General features: G+C 43.1%; 2 protein-coding genes across 2 annotated transcripts in view; both read right to left on the reverse strand.

Annotated features, from left to right (window-relative positions):
- Positions 1 to 2996, reverse strand: part of atrn (attractin) — a 103381-nt gene extending 100385 nt beyond the window's left edge. The window contains exon 1 of the mRNA XM_070919909.1: positions 2712 to 2996. Within this exon, the coding sequence (XP_070776010.1) occupies positions 2712 to 2950 (239 nt within the window). The 5' untranslated portion in view covers positions 2951 to 2996. The remainder of the gene's footprint in view (positions 1 to 2711) is intronic.
- A 4082-nt stretch (positions 2997 to 7078) lies between these two features.
- The window catches only part of eif2ak3 (eukaryotic translation initiation factor 2-alpha kinase 3), a 29347-nt gene continuing 13676 nt past the window's right edge, over positions 7079 to 22749 (reverse strand). Inside the window, exons 3-18 of the mRNA XM_070920210.1 lie at positions 17452 to 17646; positions 17187 to 17317; positions 16408 to 16675; positions 16120 to 16285; positions 15868 to 15993; positions 15497 to 15619; positions 15153 to 15382; positions 14686 to 14798; positions 12601 to 12723; positions 11866 to 12015; positions 10110 to 10668; positions 9776 to 9949; positions 9161 to 9334; positions 8876 to 8977; positions 8136 to 8198; positions 7079 to 7279 (exon numbers count right to left, since the gene is read on the reverse strand). Of these exons, the coding sequence (XP_070776311.1) occupies positions 7097 to 7279; positions 8136 to 8198; positions 8876 to 8977; positions 9161 to 9334; positions 9776 to 9949; positions 10110 to 10668; positions 11866 to 12015; positions 12601 to 12723; positions 14686 to 14798; positions 15153 to 15382; positions 15497 to 15619; positions 15868 to 15993; positions 16120 to 16285; positions 16408 to 16675; positions 17187 to 17317; positions 17452 to 17631 (2865 nt within the window). The 5' untranslated portion in view covers positions 17632 to 17646 and the 3' untranslated portion in view covers positions 7079 to 7096. The remainder of the gene's footprint in view (positions 7280 to 8135; positions 8199 to 8875; positions 8978 to 9160; positions 9335 to 9775; positions 9950 to 10109; positions 10669 to 11865; positions 12016 to 12600; positions 12724 to 14685; positions 14799 to 15152; positions 15383 to 15496; positions 15620 to 15867; positions 15994 to 16119; positions 16286 to 16407; positions 16676 to 17186; positions 17318 to 17451; positions 17647 to 22749) is intronic.

Raw genomic sequence — 22749 nt, forward strand, 5'->3', positions numbered from 1 at the left:
TGTCGAATATGTTTTGTCAATCAACTGAAGAATTGATCGACTAATCCAGCAGCTCCCGGGCCTTTCCTGTTGTCTGTCCCTTCTGGCTACAATCTGCTCATCTTTACATTACATTGCATTAGAGTTCAGTACAAACCAACTTCCATTGTTCTCTACACACACTGGCAGTTAGCAATGTGAAGAAACCTTTTCTCTACCGCATGTCGTTATAAAGCAAATCTCTTTAGGTTTTAGGCTAAACAAGCAACTGGACGATCACACCTTAAGGCTCTGGGTCCCTGCGATGGACATTAGTCCTTTTCTAACAATTAAATCACTTGAAAAATGATAGCTAGATGAATCAGTGATGAAAATAATGATTGCAGCCCTTAACCTCCACTCCACTTGAACCCAGGACTTTCACGCTAACATCTGAGCCAGCAAGTTACCCAGGATGCAGCTGGTGGCCAGCGATGATTTCCCACAGTGATAGACTGTTTCAATTAATCGTTGAGTGCAACGGGCTCCCAGCTCTTAACCACAACCAAGACGAGCTATTTCATCCTGAGAGCACTCAACTCTGCCATTCTGAAACATTAGAAGCTCAGCAGCCATTCAGCCTCCATTTTACCTGTTTGGATATGCTCAGCAGCCGATGGTGCTAATGTGCAAATAGTTCCAGCTTCCCTTTTTCTTGACCACTACTGATTTCTGAGGATGCATAAGACAGCAGGCCTCCTACCAGCACTGCTTTACGACCTAACAGGCTGGCACTAAGCTGAGACAGCATGACAGAGAATATCAAATAAAACAAAATAAAAAAAAGGAAGAAAATGCTCTGGATCTCCTAAAAAAAAAAAAAAAAACGTTTAGCCGAGGCCTGGCAGTAGGGCACACCCTGATGTCCACATTTTAGCTGCACAGACATGCCACCTCATCACAATTATGGAACAAGATCAGCTTGCTAACAACCAAAAAAGAAGGAAAGCAGAAGTGTAATATTACCGTTAGCGCTCAAATGTGACTAAACCAATGAAAATGAATTTGGAAAAAAACGTTTTCCTCATGAAATGCTGGTTTATGTTATCTTGGCAGGATACACAGAAGGGCACAAGCCTCTATAAACTGGCCAATAGCGTAATCGTCATTGATTTTGTCCAAATGAAGCTGTCATCAAGTAATGCAGGACAATTTTCCTCACCAGAACATGAGACTCCAGTAATGAGAAGTGACACGTTAATGGGCACAGAGAACGAGCTGCGCAGCACTGATTGTCTGAGTATTCTTATCAATTGACATTTGACACCTTTTAATTGCATACTGCTTTTGCCATTGAACAGTATGTAGTGTCACCATCCTTTGTTTACATCAGGGGGAGCACCTACACTGAGAGCTAAAATAGATGTGCACAGAATGGGAGGGGGGGGGGGGGTGAGAATGGATTTGTTATTGGTTTTTATCAAGTGGTCACCTTCCTCCCACCTCTCGGATGTTTCCACAAGTTCGACCGAGAGCACCAACCTTGATGGCTCAGCTGTAAAAACGCAGAGTGCTTTCAGCATGTGTGCACGCAAACATTCCCATACTTTGACCCTGAGCTACTGTTGTCCTGTTGTCCTGTTGTCAGTGATTATCTGGTTATCAGTTATCTGAACACTTCATGCAGCCCTTTGGTTCAAAGCTAGCCTGACACCTCCTGTATTTACAGTAATGTAAAGCTGGACAACACAAAACAGTCTTACTGAGGGGCCTGAGGAAACCACTAAGAAAAAGCCTGTTTGGACGGTACCCTCATCTGTGCTCCCTGCTGAGATCTCCAGCAGCTACCACCTCTGTTCCTGTTCAGCAGAGGGGACACTGCCAACTCACCGTCCTCACAAATACAACCACAGCGATCAACACGTGTTCTGGAAGAACCTGACTGGAAATATATACCTGCCTGGGTTGTATGGAGGCATAGAAAGCTAAATGAAAGGGTTTGAGTGCAACAATTTTGATAATCATTTCATCATTCAAGTACTTTTTTTATTTAAAAATTCTAAACATTCTCTGGTGGATTTGCTGCCTTTCTCCGTTTTATGCCATTTTAAATTGAACACATTTGGGTTTAAGGTTAGATGACGTCTTCTTGGCACCTGGGGAGATTGCATTGAGATTTCTTCACTATTTTCTGACATTTTATCACCAAAACATGTAATAACAAATGTATATGACGGAGAATATAATCCTTCATTTCAACCTTGCTATGGTTACACTTGTGTGGTTGACAGGTGATCACAGTCAAGCAGCACCTGCAGTGATGTGTTCAAAGACGGTTACTTGGTTTGGTCACACTGCAACAGATTTGAGTGACTGACTGACAAGATGGTGACAGTAATGAGGATTAAAGCACTGAGGCTCAATATTGCTCAACTGCAAGCCTCATACACCTTGTAATAACCATCCAAATGACATACATGCACTATTCAGTATCTAAACATGTACCGTATGAACCAGGAGGACTGTGCCTTCATGGTAACGTTATTAGCAGTAGTAGTAGTAGTAGTAGTAGTAGTAGTAGTAGTAGACCGGTGTTTAAATGCCTCAGGTGTGCACTGCTCGGCACCTCTTCACTAGAAATCTCGGCTCTGAATTAGCAAATATTTGGCACGAAGCAAAGCAGACTTAGACCACATACACAAGCTTTTATCAGCGATACATGGAGCTTTATTCTGCCCGTGTGTTCACTGTACCTGAATCTCCCTCCGCAGTGCTGGCATTGGTCCCCAACCCAGCCGGGAAAGCACACACAGTTGCCAGTCGCGGTGTTGCACTGCCCGTTCATGCAAGGTTTGTCGCATTCCTTCGCCTCGGTGAAGCCGGGCAGCCCGGAGAGGAGCCCGATAACCGAGAGCAGGACCGCGGTTGTCAGCATCAGCAGGCTCCGGCCCCGGCCAGAGCCCGAGCAGGCCCGCCGTGTCGCCCCGTACATTCTCTCACCAAAGATGGCTGCTTCGGGCAGGCGCTCCGCTGCTTCGGGGATAGCGACTCAACGAGCAGCCCGTCGGCGTGGTTCCGTCTCTCGGACCTCAGGAACAGTCTCTCTGGAGATAACGTTTAGTGTCTTTGTTGAGGCTGGTCTTCGCTGGTGACTTGGTTTACATCTTTCCCAGTGGTTCCGTTTCCCAGCGCCGCACCAAGCCGCATATTGACATCCAGAAGTGACGTGATGGCAACGGAAATGCGCAACCGGAGCTGAGGCGAAGCGCGCAGCTCTTTAAAACTCTTATTTTGAAAACGGAGAGCAGCAATACTGACCCTTTACAAGCTAGCTTGTTAGCTTCTTTTCCATAATATCTTAAATGGTTCCTGTCATCAGTTATTCTGTAAAGATGAAACACGATATCTGCCCCCAGGAGCGTCCCACAAACAGCCGACAGGTGCACGTCAAAGCATCATGGGAAATAATTAGTTTAAATGCTAATAAAAAAAAAAATCATGTTATCTTTCTTAATATAAAAAAAAAGTACTCGGATAGTAGTGAAAATCCGTTCTTGACCTTAGCATTAGTTTGACTTAATAATCATAACTCAAGGTCTACTTATTAGCATTTTCTTGGGCTTTCAACCGCATCCTCTCATGGTCTTCATCAGCGAAAATGTCATGTGAGCAGCAGTAAGCAACTTCATGAAAACTGAACAGCTAGTGGGGGACGAAACGACCTACTCAGACCTTTCACTTTGAGTAAAAGTGGCAACTCAAGTAACAGTACAAAAGTATTAACATCAAAATATATTTGTAGTACCAAAAGTAAAAGTACTCATAATGCAGAATGGCCCATTTCAGAATGATATAGATTGTATCACTGGATTATAATTAGTGATGAATTAATGTGTAAGCATCTCTTACGTTGCAGCTGGTAAAATCTATAATAATACATCATAATTAATTAGTATATTTTACATTATTTTGTATTTACTATACGACTCTAAATAGATGCAGTGAAGTAAAATGTACAACATAGGCTTCCAAAATGTGGTGGTCGTGGTCTACTCTTTCTTACTTGATTCAGTGTCAGTGTAGTGGTGTATTAAACAACTGTGTTTCTGTGCATCACATGTTGTGCTGGAGAAACACAGCTTGGCATAAATATATATATACAGCAACTTTAAGTAGCACCAAACCAGTGTGGATGATTTATAGGACTGGTGTTTATGGAAAGAAACATTATTTTTTATGAAAGTTTTAACTTTGGTGGTTGTTTGCCGAATGATGATCAGGTGATAAATATCAGAAGGATCCAACTGCCCAACACCGACCCACAGACTGCACACCAAGGACACAAAACTGTACAAACGGTATAGAACAGTTTATTAAATTTAGACTTGTAAGAAGTCATCATATTCCAACGCGCTCCGTCGCATGAAGCGCATTCATAATAACACCAACCCAAAAAGGATTGATCACGTCATTAAAACATAAATAAAGCAAATAAACATATTTACAATTCAACGTGGACAGAAAATGGAGTTTGTGCACAAGAACACGCAACTAAATGTCCAGACAGAGGCGTCAGAGATTGAGAAAGGGGGTCTGATTCTTCAATTGAACTATCCTCAGGAAAAGCTACCTGGACGGCAGGAGTAGAAGGAGGATAAACACAATTCAACGTAGCATGAAAAACCTACTGTATAATCACATTTTCTTGGTTTGAGTGAAAAGAAGAAAATCTCTAGAGCCTCCGATAATACACTATTGTCAATAATGCTGTTTTCAGTCTTAACGGTATGAAGCTGACAAGCTATTTACTACTGTAGGTGATTTAAGTTGTGAAAGTTTCCTTCTTTCCTGTCGTAAATCATCCACAAACAAGTCTTTGTATAGCAATTCACTCAGAAACTGACTTCTATGAAATGGAGGAGAAAAAAAAAGTCTCCAAATCCTTTCAGCTAATTTTATGGGAGAGAAGGATTTACTCTGGAGCCATTATTGAATTCCTTTGAAATATCCAACATTAATTCTACAAAAAGGTGTTAAATTGTCAAAGGACTTAAGTAACCGGACCTACATGTCTGAATTCGCGGCATGAGTTTTCACATTTCCCCCCCTAAATTGAGGATATGTCATTATGGAACTCTTGTCATGGTGGGAGTACAGTCTGTTTTAAACTCTGAAGAGAGAGTTGATAATTTTACAACAATGACTCATCTTCAGTGGGCTGGGTGGATGGATGAACATCAGTTTGACTTCCTGTATCAGACACAGTCAAGACTTTACAGTAATCAAAAAACCCTGCAGAATAATCAAAAAACTGCTTATTTAAAAAAAGAAAAGAGAGAGAGAGAAGATCCTTAGAAAAGTACAATCATTGAAAGCACATTACAATTAGCAGTTTGTGTGTGTGTAGTTACAAATGGGTCATGTGACTCTCCCAGCACTTCTTATGTACATAAAACAATGCTTATGCGGATCACATGACCAACATCAGGTCCAGGTCCCCAGTAGACAACGTAGAGGGGATAAAACGGTTTCATCTGCTCGACTAAATGCTATTTTTCCTGCACCGCGGGAGAGCTGCAGACCTCGGTGTTCGTGTTTGTCGTGCTTCACCGGAAACACCAGCAGGATGGGGTTGGGGCACAGTAGCACAATTCCAAAAATGTGAGGTGAGTTATCAGTTACAGAAAAGTACACTTAACCGACTTTCAAATGGCACTCTGGTCCTGTGGGTTCTCCTCTATTGCTCAAAACAGGGCAAACCCCTTCCACTTGGTACCCCACACATGTGAAAACAAACACTGAGAATAATTTCAACAGCTAGAAGAGGTGACCACCATCATCTGTCTCTGGAGGTCACACTGTAACATTCAGCTATCCGTTAATGGCAGAGATCGTCTCCTCTTTGTTCCCGCTCCCACAGTATATCACACTATCTTACAGTTTCCTCATGAAAAAGCCATTTACAAGCAACAGCGTCTTACAATATGTACAGGATTGATCACACATATCTTCTGAATTTAAGAAAAAGATATAAACAGATTTTCCCTTCAATTATGTACACAGAGCAAAGAGGAGGTGTTGGAAAATGATTGAGCACCTCAGAGTCATTGTGTAAATTTACACACAGAAAAACTGCTTCCAAGTACTGGCTTTAAGATAACAAACTCACTCAACTCTTCACTTTCCTATCAGGTACATGCAAAAAAGACAGTTGCCAGAGGCTCAGCATTCATTCAGAGGGGGCCGCAGTCCCCTTTCTAAAGGCAAATCATATCTGATGAACTTCTCTACGCAATACATCACCTTCTCTCATTAAAAAAAACACATAGGAAAAAAGATGGTCTTTTTTGGTCTCCCAAATCAGGCATATCGGGTGTCAGAACACCAGTTAGTGCTCGTACCAGTGAGCAGTACTAGTCACTAGTAGATAGGTTGATCAAGCATCAAAGGCCCCTTTGGAGTGTCCTCTTGGTTTTGATACCTGAGGTGTAGCGTGGGTGAGTGAACACTGGCTGAATGTAGGGCGCAAGCAGCATGTTGTGACCAGACAGGGATCAAATCATACCTGAAATAGTTCTCAGCATGTCTGTCAATTGTCTCAGAGTACCAGATGATTGAGTTAGTTGTTTAAGACACAGGTAAACATTTCATAATCATTTGGTTATAATGTTCTGTGAATAAATGCTTAGTCTACACTGAACTGACTGGCTGCAGTAAACACTGCCCATCTGGTACTCGGAGCCATTTGAAATAACCACTAAGAATTACTTGCAAGTACCACTTAAGCCTGGTCTGGTCGTGAACGTTACGGAACGGCTGTCGCTTTTAAAATATTCTTTCACTTGTAAGTGTGATTAAAATTGGGACCGTGGGCAGCTTAATGGTGTGCGAATATGTAACGGCATGTGTATTTGCTAAGCAGAATAACTGTGCAGGACTTTGTCTCGCTGCTCTAAAGCCACAGAGATAAATTCCTGCACATTCGTCTTACTTGGCCTTTAAAGTGATTCTGTCTGAGGCAGTGCGTGATGGCGTGGGGCTGAGGTGTTTCTCTTGGGTGGCAGACCAGCAGGGGGATGAAAGGGAAACGGGGGGGGGGGGTTGTGGGATGAGGGTTACATATTGCGTCACGGGATTTTCAGGTAGTCGATGTCTGGCGAGAGGGGCGGCCCATGGATGAGGCGCTGTAGGTGCGGGAGCGCTGCCTCATGGCCAGTCGGCAAGGCAGCTCCAGCTCCTGGAGGAGGGGAGTCCCTATGATCTCAGCCGCCTCAGGACGCTCACTGGGGCTCCACGACAGCATGCTGCGCACCATGCTCAGCTACACAAACAGAGAAAACAGTACAGTGATGTCTTTCAGAACAGTGCCATGCTACTGCTAATATCATCACCCATTAGTTCAACTGACTTGCTTCACGTAAGGCTCATGTAACACAGCAGACCCAGTGGAAATTGTAATTTAAGCACTAAATTACACACGCAACTCCTATAATGAAATACTACATAAAAGCATTCAGCCACAAACACACACAGATCGTACACAAAAAAACACAGAAGCACGATGTTACAGGACATCTTGAAATAGAACAGTACACAACTAGTAAAGTGGGATACTAGGATAACAGGGCGAGGGTATTTCCAGTGTTGGAGAATCACAGATTATGCTATGGGATTATGTTAATCTCATTACAAAGTAAAGAGGTAAACAAGGTAATGTAACCAACCCCACACCAAACTGCAGGCCGGGGCCTGGCGCGGTACTAAACGCATTTTGTTGATTATTTGAACATGTAGATAATTTGATTACAATGGGATTATGGATACAAATTAGATTTACAAATCACGTTGATATGATTGTCTCATATAATAACGTTGCTATTTACATTTCAGTGTGTGAAATTATGATTTTTGCATATTTAATTTCATATTCTGTTGACTTGGGAGCAAATAATCCCTACATCTCCTAATTGGATTAGCTCAGTAGGAGGATAATGTAGGTGTGGACAGGTCGTTTTAAATCTGTGACAGACTACATACTGAGAATGAACTCTCACAGCTCTGTTCATTGTTCATTTCCTATGTCTTGTTCTCAGGATAAACAACACACCAGTTTTCTTTTCTTGGTTCAGACGTTGTTTGTGTTTACAGCCACAAGGTGGCAGTAGACGGCCACTCACCTCCTGAACGTTGTTTTTGGAGAAAACCTCTGGGAAGCGCAGCGCTCTCACCTCTGTCAGCGTCTGGAAGAAAGGATGTAAACACCTGTGAGTGGAGCTGTGCTAATAGCTAATCAGGCCCTTTGTTACTGAAACAAAGACATCCTGGTCAATCGCACACACAAGGGCAAAGAACATCTACCATTTAAACTGACAACAATGATCATTCACATGACAATAGTGATTATGTAGTACAGCTCCCCAACAGACTATTCACACAAAATAGAATAATTAACTGAATAAAAGACCAGACAGAAAGATACACTGCCTCATTACAAAGTCTCTCTCTTCTTCAGCTTAAACTAATTACAGCAGCAGGGATTCTTCCTGGAGCCAAAATTGAGATCATATTATTTCCATTTTAACTCTTAATCTTTATGATCCGTGGTGGTCTGTTGTTTTCGAAATGATCTGAAAATTTGAATTGCTTCTCACTCTTTAATAGTTCAGGCTGGGTAAATATTGCTTACAACATAAATGAATTCTCAAAAACACACTTGAATCTTTATTCACTTCCAAACTCCTGTAAATTACACAGAAATCATTGTGTATTATAAACAGGAAAATACAAATACAGTCAAATACTGCGGCCATATTGCTGTATAACTGTATAATAACCCTTCTGAGAATCAAATAAAAAGGAGAAAGAAAATGAAGTAAACTTCAGACATGATTATGTGCCCATGTGTTTGCTGACTCACCCTCACTCTCTCCATCTGGGTCCTGAACGGATACAGCAGCTCAAACAGGATCAGACCCAGAGAGTAAATGTCCACTTTGTGAGAGTACGAGTTTCCAGAGAGCTGCCAGGACAAAAAAGAAAGGATGAAATTTGCAAACCTATCTTACTTACCCACAGAGGAATTCTAGCATGTTATAGTTTCTTTATTGCAGTTTCAGTTTATCGTTCTGGTGAAAATCAAAACAGTAGTAGAATGTCTCCTGTAATGTGTCTTACATTATCACTGGTCCACGCGTCTGCTCACCTGTTCTGGGCTCATGTACAGCTTGGTGCCGACCTGGCCCGTGTGTCGGGTCAGGAGCGGGGCGGGCGTCAGGGCGCTCGGCTCTTCCTCATCCTCCTCCTGATCCATGGCCGTCACCAGGCCGAAGTCTCCCACCTTCACCACGTCATCCATTGTGAAGAAGATATTGGAGGGCTGGAGGTTATATAACATGTACAAAAACATTAAACACATGAAGGCAGAGAGTGTTACTAATGCATGAACCTGTTGACGCTACCAGCTAATATTCCACTTCTCGTACATAAACACAGCCAATCTCATCATATAGAGAGTCCAAACCAAATCCAGGCAGGAAAATCTTTTTTGAGAGTTGTGTTTCATTTCACATTAGGTTTTAACTTGACACTTGCTATACACTATGAAGGGACAATAGTTGAGACCAACATTTATTTAGATTTTAGGGCAAAAATAGTGAATCTACAGAAACTCAATTAGTGTTTTCTCTACCGCTGCCTCAGTGTTAGATTTAAAATATCCTTCACTTGTTGCCTGTAAAGTAGACAGTGTGTAGTGTGTGTGTGTGTGTGTGTGTGTGTGTGTGTGTGTGTGTGTGTGTGTGTGTGTGTGTGTGTTCACCTTGAGGTCCCTGTGCATGAGCCCCTTGCTGTGCAGGAAATCAACGGCCTCTGCAATCTGGAGGAATATATCCAGACACTGATTGTGCTCCCTCTGCTCCGGGAGGCAGCGCTGAGCCATCCAGTCCTTCAGGTTCTCTTTCCGACAGAGCTGCATCTGGATGTACAGGTACACCTGGAGGCAGGAGACGAAGGTTTCAATACATTATGATTTACTAATGTTTCACTTAAGAGAAAAAAGAAAAAGGGAAATCTCAGGTGTCTGTATTCACTGTGTAGTGAAACAGGATTGTGCACCAGTTAATCAGAGCTGACTCAGTGAATGATTGACTGACCTTGGGAGAAGGTTGGACTCGCTGGGTTGGAGGAGCCGTGGGGAGAGCCAGGGTGAGTGAGGTTGGCCGGGGGGGAGAGGAAGAGGAAGGCGGGACGGATTCCTGTCGTCTGGTGTGCGAGGAAGACGAGCTGGTCTTCTCCGTTAGCGTGCCTGGACTGGCTGCACTAGAAGCCGAGTCTGTGTCTGCGTCGGCATCTCGGTCGCAGCCCGAGTCCTCGAACACGATGTCAAAGGAAGAGGAGGTGCAGTCGCTGGGGCCACGTGGAGGACAGAGCTCGAAGGAGTGGGGGGTGTCCGAGGCGTCGGGGTCGGCCTGGCTGTCCCTCTCAGACATCAGGCTGTCATGGCCCAGCAGCGGGTGGAAGGACAGGTCTCCAATGTCAACACCAAAACCCATAGCACCACCGGCACTGCTGGAGAGCAGGGCCCGGGCATCAACAGAGGCCTCCAGAGCGTATCCTTCAGGCCCAGAGACAGGTGACACTGAGCTGGACACTGGAACTTTGACCGACAGCGCCTCCATGTGGTCAAGGAAGCTCATCGGCCAGCCGGTGGTACTGAATGAGAGAAAGGAGAGAGTGTTGTTGCTGACAGGCTTACTGGTACAATCGAATAACAATCCAATCAAATTATATTATTATTATAAAATACTAAAATATTCTATAATCTTTTATTTTGACAAATTGACCTTATACGTTTTCATTCTGTTTTGGTTTTACATTTTTGCACATATTTTGTATTGCCTTGTATTCTTCATTAACATCTGATTTACTCGCTATTGCTGTGCAGTTAACTTGAGTTTGTACAGCACTTTGGACACATCTATATAAATGAACTGGATTTGATTTGAATGAACTACTATGTCAATATTACCACGAATGAACAGATAACAAGCAAATGTGCAATAAAATAATTATGACAAAACACTTAAAAAAGTTTATAAAATACCTTAAATAGTCAAAAGTAACAAGACAACCACACTTACACAGGGTATATGCAGGAATCCTGAAGTTAAACTGAATATCTTTTAAGACCCTTTTTTTAAGACCCTTTCCATATATTTTAAGACCTCGTCGTCACTTTGTTACTGAACTCAGACTTGAACTTATATTTACTATACATTGATTGTAAGATGATGAAGCGGTGGCTGTTGTAGTAACTTCAGCGGTGGGGGGTAGGGACGGTGGTGTAGCACAGAAATGTGCAATAGAGACCTGCTGTCTGCATCCTATAGCAGCTTTGTGGCTCGCAGGGGCGGTTCTAGGGTCAGTGGAGATCCAGGGCTCAGCCCTGACATCTTTGAATAAGTCTGGCATCATGTGTCGATCGATAAATATTGCAATATACATAAAGGGTATATGAATAAATGCTTATCATCATTATTCATCATCTTCTTCTTATTATTATGATTAGGCCTATTATTTCATTTTTATTTCAAATACACTGCATTTGAACAACATCTTTGGACAAATATACATAGTGAACAAGCTACAAAATGTAATGACTCTGAAAATGGCATTTAAAACTTTTTGAAGGCCTTAATTGTCGATAAATTGATTTATCAACTTTTAATACTGAAGAGCCTGCATACAGCGAGTGATGTAAAGTCTGTGGTGCAATAAATGTCATAATGTCTCCTGGGTTAAATTTCGTTGCATGGATGCCATCCCTGGACAACAGACCCCCGACAGTGTTAGAGCCATGCTCGACCTGCTGAACTGTATAGGATAACAGGTTTAAAAGCCCCGGCTCACCTGGCGTCTTTCAGCCACCTCTGGTCCATCTCCTCCTGCCAGCCCTCGGGGGGGCTCTCTTGCCAGGCGTTGAAGTAGCGGATAATCCCCGGGTGCTCCAGCTTGGCCAGGGCCTTCACCTCTCGCATCACCTTCTCGCGGGCCAGCTCTCTGAATGCCATAAAAATTGAGCTTTAGGGTTTAATCCACATTCAGGACAACCGCTTCCAGACACAACTTTGCTGTTATAAGACTTTCTTTGTGTTTGGTATTCAGAATCAGAATCAGAAATACTTTATTCATCCACGGGGGGGTAATTGTACAAGTCCAAGTCACACACTTTATTTCTATAATTATTACAGTCATTACATTAACTGACTGTAATGACATTCACATGAGCCCAGTCTTGATACACCAATGGCTCAATAAGTGCTTCAACAAAAACACTGGGCACGAAAACAATGAACAGACTAGTTTGTCATGCACAGCGTGATGCACCAGTCGACAGGGCTGACATGAAAATACACGCAGAGCTGCTGTTGCTGAGCACTACATTTTCATGCTTGTCAGTATAAATATAAATACATGGCTAATATTTGTACCAAACTGTCAGTTATGTCTCTACGTGGTTTTCTGTGTTTAGACAAGGAGGTTGCTGCTTACAAAACTGAGTGTAACAGCTTCAAAAGAAAACAGAGATAAAGGATAATAGCCTCAAGCAAGGAAGTCTGTGTTGTGACCAGCGAGAGGCGCTACCTGTTGGGCAGACGGATTCTTTTGATGGCGTAGTTGCAGTCGTCCACTTTGTTGCGGGCTTCAAACACGACACCGAACCCCCCGTGGCCAAGGCACTGCACTGGCTCAAAGTCAGTCAGGTACCTGGGGAGAAGACACTTTGGTTGTCATTATGCAAAGAAGAATCACACTGCTCTCAGTGGTAGACAGGAGCTGTGTGTGACACGTCCCTGACAATTTCAAAGACCTGGGATCATACAATTCACTGCGGTCAAGGAGGCGTATAAAGTGGTAAAAAGGTGATTATCAGGGAAGGAATTATTACCAGCAGATCCCGGTCAAGGCTGACGCTAGCTGGAAGTTGGTTACCTGCCAGCTCAGCAAACAGTATCACTAATTCAAACTGATGTTGTGCTGTCAGAAAAACGCTTGGCTGTCACTAAGCCACGACAGACTCTAGTTAGGTGCCCCATGCTGAATAACAGCCAAGACAAATGACTTATAACACACTGTAGAGGGTGACAGTGCTTTAACTATGTGCTCAGTAAACATAGCTGTACTGCAGTGCGTTTTTAATAATGCATAAAAATAAAATAATAAATACAGAATCACCGTATTAAAAATATGCAGTTTCATATGCAGGTATGCCGCAGCTACTGACATGACAACTCATGGTTGCCGGTTGTCATAGTAACACAACACGCTTTCCTGGTCGGGACTTTTCGAGAGCTCAGCAGAAAAATGACCGTCACAACAAGCGGTGGAGGATGGATATCCATCATTGTTCGAGAGTGCATTCACTGTGGTACTGCACATTCCCGACATCATGTAAGTGTGATCTTGCTCTCTCATCCCTGGTAGTCATGAAAACAAGACAAGAAGTTGTCAGTAGACCTGCAGGTTGCGCTCTCTCTCCCACCACACGAGAGGGTGTTGCGCAGCAGGCTCACGTGTCCCATTAAAATGCCTGCAACCTTTGTTTTGTTTTGTTTGTCCCTGTTAACCTTAAATATAAGCCAAATTAAATTGAATATTTATCTATAAATCTGCAGAGCACCTGTTGGCTTTAATTCTGTGTGATGTAGAGAATGGGCCTATATTATTTAACTTTATATCGATATAATATAATATATATCTTTTTTTTAACCAATAAGCATCTGTGTGCATACATACGTACATGTTATATTTGGCTGGTTGGCTCTGGGTACCACGATAAAAAGAATGTGTGCCGTGCTCTGAAGAAGTTTGTTCTACACCCAGTCAAAGCATCCCTGCTCAGGCTCCTTGGGGGATTGAAGGCTGTCTTATTAGGAAATGTGTGGGCACATGTGGTTCAGGCCATGTTTCCTGATCTCTATCTCCCTCCTAATGATCCTGACTCATGCCAGCCTCAGCTGCTGCAACAGCCACCAGTTTTATTTTGGGAAACTTCTTCGGCTAAAGCAATTTGCATGGATTGCAGCAGCAGCTTTGAAAGGAAAGGGGTGGGTGGGGTGTTTGCAGATTTTTTTTCTACTGTTGTCATCACTTGCACATTCTCTTCTTTTGATCCACCCTGAAATGACAGTTTAATCAGTATCTTGCTTGTGTTTGGGGGGGGTATAGCCATATTATTCATCCAACGAATCTAAACAGGCCAACTCCATCGATCACACTACAGGAGGTCAGTGGCAGGCCATAAATTATGGCTACTGATCATATTAGGGATGTCCAAAATAACAAAAAAAACTTCTGACAATGTGCTGACAGTGATGTAAAGTGACACTCCGACCCTGTGGCAGATGCTGCTGGGTAGGGTGGGGTCTGCGGGGGCCAAGGTCATTCTCATTTGATGGTAAACAGCTGAGTTATCCAATCACGCACTACTACGATTCCTATCTCCCATCTCTGCCTTGTCCTATCAAGGCAGGCTGGAAGACCAGTGGTCACCATGGTAACAGTGCCGGATCTGTAGCTACACCTTGAAAGAGTGAGACTCGCGTGTGACTTTCAAGTGTGGGGATAACAATTCCCAGCACAGTCGTAGTGTTTATGTGGAGTTCTCCTGAGTCATAACAAAAAATCATTTACAGAGAGCCTCGGTTTCACAGTGTATTAATGATGTACCTGGACACATATTCGCTGGAACGGGTCTCCATAGCAACCGGCTCTTTGGATTCCACCACTTCAAGGTCAAACTTGCTGTCTGTCTGGCACTGTGTCTCTGACTCTTTCCGTTGCTTTGAGGGACAGAAGGAGGACAGCAAAGACACATAGGGAAATTATAAATAACTTCTGTGGCATGCTGGGTATTTTTTGGTACACGGATGTGACGATAAAGTTCATTAAGTGACGTATTTTCCTGATGGCCACATAAACGTCTGTGTGATGAAACAGAAATGCTGACAAAATCAAATGAAGCCTTCATCCACACTGAATCACAATCATAATCATGTGTGGAAGCAGGTTTTTCTACTGTACACTGGTTTCAGAAGTTACATGCAGTGTCTAAATTAACATTAACAGCATATGGCAAGAATAAGCTGCAGCAGTCACTATGGTATTCTGGCTGCAGGAGGTGTCTGTGGTCTTACCCTCACGTAGGCCACAGGGGCGGGAGGGTGGAAGAACTTGCGGACGACGTAGGTGGTGGCGACGATGCAGAAGACGATGGTGCCGAGGATCTCCTTCCACCAGGGCAGCAGCAGCACGGGGTCCTTTCTCCTGCGACTCTCACCTCCCGCCCCATTTTCCTTGATCAGGCTTACAGCATTGTCACGTTTCCCCCGGTAACGCTTGCTGTAGGGGAAGTAGTAGCCGTTGTCTACAGAGAGGAAAAGCAGAAATGAAGTTAGTGGTGTTTTGTTCATTTCGTCCCTCTCAACCAATGAACTTTTCTCTTTATTGTGGTCTTTTACAGCCTATGTCAGGTTAGTACCATATGGATACTGAAGGATGGACAGCGCTCCGTTGCTGTATTCTTCATGGGAGAACTTGTCATTATTCAGACACTTGTCGAATTCATCAGAGCCGACCAGGGCTGGTGTTCGAGATGGGGAATCTGTGTCAAGGACATGATGAATCAGTTCTTTGATCTCGGTAGAAAGAGGGATCGATACAGTCAGAATAACAATGACGGAGCTCTGAGCAACAGGGAACAAGCCCAAAAGGCTACTAATTCATTTCTAATAATAATTTCTTGAAGACAAAATAGAGTATCACTTTGTGTTTAAAGCAATAATAATGGACCCCAAAGGTTGCCTTGGTGATCAGACACAGCACTGAATGACAAAGGAGGCCTGAACTTACGAATTAGAGGCTTCCATTTGACAGTGGGTAGTGGAATTATGTCGTTTTCCAATCCGATAGCTTTGGAAGGGAACTTTTCAGTGATCCTCACTGAGGACTGGAGGTAGAGTTGTCCCTGGAACATCCCTGATAGACCAAGAAGTTACACATTCAACTGTTGAGGGTTTGTGCCGATACAAATCACAGAAATTGCAACATTGGAAACGAACAAACGCATGCAGTGTGAGCATCTGTGAATGTGTATGAAGTTACCAAGGTAAACACTGGACTCTGCAGCTCCTCTGGCCTTCTTCGGGTCGTCCTCATCATCCTCTTCATCAGTTTCCGACTGGTTGCTGTAGGCATTGTCATCAAACAGGGTGATTGGCGTGACTTTGCCCCCGCCCACCAGCCAAGCCGAAGCGATGGGTGTGCAGAACTACACAACACGGGTGATACAGAATGAGTTAATATACTTTATAGATCTCCAGAGTGAGGGTCACGAAACACTGAACTCGACTGAATTCAAGCAGCCAAGTAAATAAATAAACCACATCTCACCTGACGTTCCCAGACCAGCTGTCCATCAGGCTCGGTACTGAAGGCCATGACCTTCCAATCAGGAACAGACACTTTGATGACGAGGTCCAGATGTTGGTTCGGGTTTTGCTGGTTCTCCGTCTGCTCTCTCTCTTTTGGCTCATCAGTGATGACCCGCTGACTCTCCCTCCAGGCGTCGCCATTTGCAACTTCTCCCTCCAGGAAGTTCATTCCAGACTGCATCTCTGGAAGGAGCTTCAACTCAAAGTTTCCAACACTGAAGTTCCACCTAGAATCAAGAGAGATAAAACATGAACGAAGGAACTACTTCTCTTGTAATTATGTAACCGATTATCACAATTAAGAGTCAACCTAAATACACATAAACGATAGTTAGTTGTTGATTATTATTTTGTAATACTCATAATGCTCACTGTATTTTAAATATGCTCAGGCCCAATGTAAACAGAAGCTATATTTATTTACCATGATGGGCCTGCTTTATACAGTTACATTGACAAAAAGAATGGATATATTATGATACTTCAGATAACATATAAGAAAGTAGAAATAAAAATGAATTTAAAATGATCAGTCTGGACAGAGTGGTAAAGCCGGCAGGTGAAAAACAAGACGTACTAATGTTAACTCCAAGTGGCTGAAAAGTTTACAGAAAACTACTGACAGAAAGTCAATCTGTGATGCTTTCTGAAATACCACACAAGATACAGCAGCTGCTTCATGACTCAAGTTGGCTGACTGACAATGACAAACTGATTGACTGATTAAATAAAACTCACTTCTCCATCCCTGATCGGGGCCTGATGGCTCGCACAGTCTTCTGAGTCCTCTGCAGCAGCAGCACGTCTTCGGTCTCTACCTCGTCGTCCCCCCAGCGACTGCAGCCCACCGCAGAGCAGATGTACCGAAGCTGGGGTTAACAACGTGAGGGGGAATTACAAAGAGGGTTATTAAGTTCAATTCCTTTAATTTATTCAAAAGAGAGGACAATTATCATTTAATTCTTGAAAATGTATTAACATACCACAAGCTGATTTTACTGACCTTGCCACTGTAGGCCCCCAGGCCATATGTAGTAAGGGATTTGCCCCCAACCAGGACCGTGTCCTCTCCGATTCGGTAGGACGACTCCAGCAGGGACTCCACGCTGAAAGGCACTGCCTCCATACTCTCCCTGTCTCGGTTCCACTGAAACAAGGCACCGTCCAGTGAAGGGATGACCATCTTATTGCCAAACACCTGCAGGCACAAACAAGTTGGTTTGAAAGTGTTAGTGTCGATTGTTGAATTGTCAAAACAAGTTGAGGTTAATGAGTTGGAACAAGCTTAATTGCCACGCTAACTCCTTCCTGTTAGTTGCCATTAGATCGCTGGTAGCTTATCCTTGCTAATGTTGTGTTAGCTTTGTGTCCTTTGTGTCTTCCCCTGAATAATGTTTTCTTATCTTCATGTTCTGTTAGCTGATGAAGCTAATGTTGTGTTAGCTTTGTGCGGCGTTACTGGATGTTGTTGACGCTTATATTATGTTTGCCATGATTCTTTATTTTGATTTACCAGTTTGCAAACTAGTAGGACAAGAATTGCAATACAGATGATGCTGTGGCACACCTGGACTCAGTTGTCTGAACAAACCTCTCATACACAGAACAGTAGGTTCTGCTGCCATTGCTGCAGACACTACGTTATGTCATGACACCCTGTTCCAGTGTCGCTAAAACAAATTGCTGAACTACAATGTCCTGGGCAAAATAATTGATTCCGAATTTCATTACTTCTGTCTGATGCAATAGCTTTTAACAAACATCAAACCTCTTGGAATATCTTTTACAGTTTGAAGTCGTTTTCAGCTCAGACAGACAATCGTTCAAAAACACTTTGTGCAACCAACACTGGCCGACACACATCCGCCCACACAGCAGCCGCTTTAGCCCCCGCACACTTGGACTCAATCCACAGGCTTGGGACCATTACACAACTAAGAGCCTAAGTAATTAACCTGGATCTTTATAAAAGTGTGCAACCATGGATAATGTGTGTGTGTGTGTGTGTGTGTGTTCCTGTGTGTGTGCTACTAGGTGTTCACTGTAGGGGGGCAGTAAGGATGACATCATTGCAAAAACCTGAGCCTAATCCTGATCTAGCCTCCACAGCTTTAGCTCATCAGGGGGTGTTAGGACAACTGTTTTCTTCAAACACTTTATTTATTTATTTAACAGTCATTATTATACATAGACTGTCAAAAATCGGTTTATGTGGAAGTCCAAGTTGTGACTCACTCTTTTGAACAAACAGTGACATAACAGCAGTTTGGGACTAATTAGTGATTCATTGTCTTGTTAATAGACTTCCAAAAGGGATGGACACATCAGGTGCTGCTGGTGTTTAACCTGTGACCTGTTCTAAAAAGACCTCAGTGTAGTAGCTTTATGGTAGATTAAAAATGCCAGGAGGGATAAACGTGTGGTAGAATGATTTACTAGAGAGCAGAGCCAGGAGCAGAGGTGATGTCATCTCTTTAGAGGGAGGGGGAGGTGTGGAGACAAGATGAGGATAAATTTAGCAAGTGAAAGGAGGAGGGGTTAACAATCTGACCATCACATCACACCACGCTGGTATAGCTGCGGGGGTGCAAAGAGGTTTACAGCAGAGGGGAACTTCTCAGAGGATGAGTCATCCTGCTCCTGATGCCTTAATCCATGTCCCTGATCCGGCCCAGTGTTCGATCACCAGTTACCCTGGATCTCGTCGTGTCTCATCTCCTCCATGTTGTGAAAAGTTGTGCAAGAGTTTGCATTAATTATGCATTTCAGTTTTTATTCAAAACATAAATTCTCCAAGATGACAATTATGAGGTTTCAATAGGACAAAAAGTGTACGACTCGCAGCAGATGTAAGGAAATCTAAGTGGTGCCCTGCAGGCCGAACCCAACTTTATTCAGTGGATGACCCTTATTATTACCATCACAGTGGCTCTTTAACATCCGGCAGGGATGTCAGGTTCAACAGAGAAATGGTTAGTTTACCAAAGTGAACAGGGCCTTGACAACCATTATATCTCAGCACAGCGTAGTTAGAATGAGTCTGTAGAGGTTTTCGTGGCATGTGGGATGATTCACTTTCACATATTTTGATAGCTCTTGAATCACAACGCAGTCTGTGTATATGAAAGTCATGAAGGAAAGCACTAAAGTTTAGTGATTAAAAACGGCAAGACAAGATGGGACTGAGATGACTTTGAGTTACTTATAGATAAAAAATAAATGACAAAAACTCTGCCTGTACTTCTACACAGATATACTTTCATGTAATTAACATTTTTTGCATCAACTTTATGTTACCCCATCCACCTAACTTCCAACAACTTACAGTACATTGGTATAGATGAGGGAACAATCCTCACAGTGTCACAGATTTTTTAGTCTGGCTCACAGGAAGTAGGCTGTGGGTATAAGCCTGCCATTGGCCGAGTATTTCAGTAGGAATTCTCCTACCACTATCTATTTTGCAAGGGCACCGTTGCTGCATCCTGGGCTTAATGACGCTCAAGACGATTGTGATTGGTTTAAAGAAATAAAAACAAGCCAGATCGTTTTCTTTTCTCCAGCACTGGCACAGAGCTAAAACAAAGTGTGGAGAAACAAATTTAATGACTTTTGCCATGAAGCTTACAGAAATCCTGCGAGCCATTGCTATGAAAATGTATTCCATTAAAATGGAAATCTGTTGTTCTGCCAATTGGAATAAGGTTATTTTTAGTTTGCGATGCATTCAAGAAAGAAACAAGGTTTGAGGAAAAGGATGTATTTGTATAAGATATGGCAGCCCTATCTTCATTACATGAAACCCACCCCCATCAAAGCAAATTAAAGGTATCCTTTGATGATCTGTGTATGAAATTATGATCAACGTCCCACCCCCACTCTGCCTTTTTGTCTTTGTCTTGTCTGTTTGTATAAAATGATTTTTGTTTTTTTGAAAGGGTCTTGTGTTTTATATTTTTGTTACATCTTTTAACTCCCCCCCCCCACACCCTGCCAAAAAAAACAGAAAAGGGCTTAGATTGTGCTTTTGGAGAATAATAAAATAAAAGCTCATCACTTATTAAATTCTATATATATTCTAAATGATTTAAAAAAAAACACATCTACATATATTTTTCTTCTCCTTGGTTCTCATTTGCTATGAATTTCCGATGCCTATTAATTCTTAAAGAGTTAAAACTCAGACTCATTCAAGTCTTACCCTCTTCTCTTTCTTGAATGAGTGGGAGCACATTTTTCAAAAGGAAACAAAGATATCCACTACCACTCTGAGACCAGAGCCATTCAGTTATTTTGAGATATTCATCTGTTGACAACAGAGAGCCTCCAGTGTATGTCTTCACTGTGTAAGGTCAGAATGTAGTTGGATGTATTTGTTTTTGCACCATTAACACTACATGTGCACTCTGCAATGATGATTATTAGTTCATCTTTATTAGTGTTGTTTAAAAAATACTATTTCAATACACATTCATCCAAAGTCATCCAAATGAGCAAATGATGATTATTTGATATCACTAATTATATCATTGTATTCCACTCTTGGGAAAAGTGGGGGTGGGGGTGGGGCTCTAGGTTCAAAGGGAGTGGGATGGGGGGGTCGGATAGTCGCGGTCTTGTTTTGCTGCTGACGCTCCAGCGTTCCTGTCAAACAGAATCAGCTCAGCCACTGTTGGCCCACAAGGCTACTGCTCCACTTAAAGGCGGCAGACAGCGTGAGGCCAAGTAATGCTGGTGGTCTGAGTAGAACAAAAACACACACACACACACACACACCAAAAAAAACAAAAAAGACATTCGCAACAAAATCAGAGTGGCCGGAAGGAAAATCGACTTTCTGCCAAAAATATCGCCCGTCTGGCCTTTTTCATTTCCTTCGCCACGCTGGAAGAATTATTGCTTGTCACATTAGTCACAGCTAGGCGATCAATCGTTAGTCATTGTGTAGCGTTCAATCAAATTCTCTCATCGTTCATTCATTCACGCCGCATGCCGGCACAGGGCGGCAAGTGTGTGTATTGTCTATTATGTGATGACATCATCTCTGGTCTGAGGCATTACCTCACCTCCCTGATCACCCAAACTCCCCCTCTTCTTCATCCCTTTAACCCCACCCACCCCCAGTATGAGTCACTCCACGTTGGCACAGACTCCCTCCATGTAACCCCCCACTCCATGCACACACACACCCTTAACCCCCCTCTAACACCCCCAAGCGACTCCTGGCTTTTTGAAGTGATGGCTTCTTTTTCTGCAGACAATGCTGTTTGTGGCTCTGCTGTCCCTCATTTCACAAAAAAAAAAAAAAAAAAAAAAAAGACACACACATACACACTCCGCAGGATGCAGCAGGTGACTGGCTGTTTCCTCCCCGGCGTGTCGAGGCCAGCCAATGGCACGGCGGCAGACCCCCCCCTAGCCTCTAATCACCGAGCAGACTGGTGTCTCAGGGACCCAGCAAGCACCAATGAAACCGTTGCTAAGCGCTCTGGAGGCATTGGGTGGGGGGTTGGAAGTAGGAGCTAGTGGCAGCCCCCCCCCCCTCTCCACAAACACACACACAGCAGACAGGCATCCCAGGTTACTGAGGCCAAGGCTAGATTTAAACTTACATAAAGTAAATGAGAATTAAAAAAGCACTCATACAAGAGACACACACACACGAAATCATAACAAATGACGTCACAGCGAGTCACCGGGTTCAGAGCTGACAGGCATCTCTCCTCGTTCCGCTCTGTCAGCCAAATGAAAGCCAACAGGTGAAAACACACAGATAGAGGGAGTCCAACACACACACACACACACACAGTCAGCATCCTCTGTCACAACATGAGCACACAGGAGGATGACAGGAGGATGTTACATGTGTGTCTGTCTATGAATTTCTTGACACTTCTTGTGAAGTCTGACACACTGAACACGGGTGTAAAGGCAAGGAAAACAATGTAATGTCCTCGGAGATACTGTAAAACAGCTGTGAAAAGCAGTGACAGAAACATTTTGCTACGGTGTCATTACTACTTTTACTCTGACTACTTCACTTTTAATTCATTACATTTGGATATTTTCTGGAGAGAACTTCTTGTACTTGCTACAAAATAAACTAAACCAAATTGGTAAACAGTAACTGTTGGACCATAATATTAAATGGTAAATGTCTCCAAACTTTCTGGCTTCTGTAAGTTTAAACTCTACATGTGCAAAGACAGAAAATATTTCTGAGAAAATGTAGAATTGCTTTGTTTTGGATTAACTCCATCAGTCCCGCCCACTGTTTAAGTGAGACTTGCAAACGGTTGGT

Source organism: Enoplosus armatus, chromosome 15 (assembly GCF_043641665.1).
Source record: "Enoplosus armatus isolate fEnoArm2 chromosome 15, fEnoArm2.hap1, whole genome shotgun sequence".
Lineage (NCBI taxonomy): Eukaryota > Metazoa > Chordata > Actinopteri > Centrarchiformes > Enoplosidae > Enoplosus > Enoplosus armatus.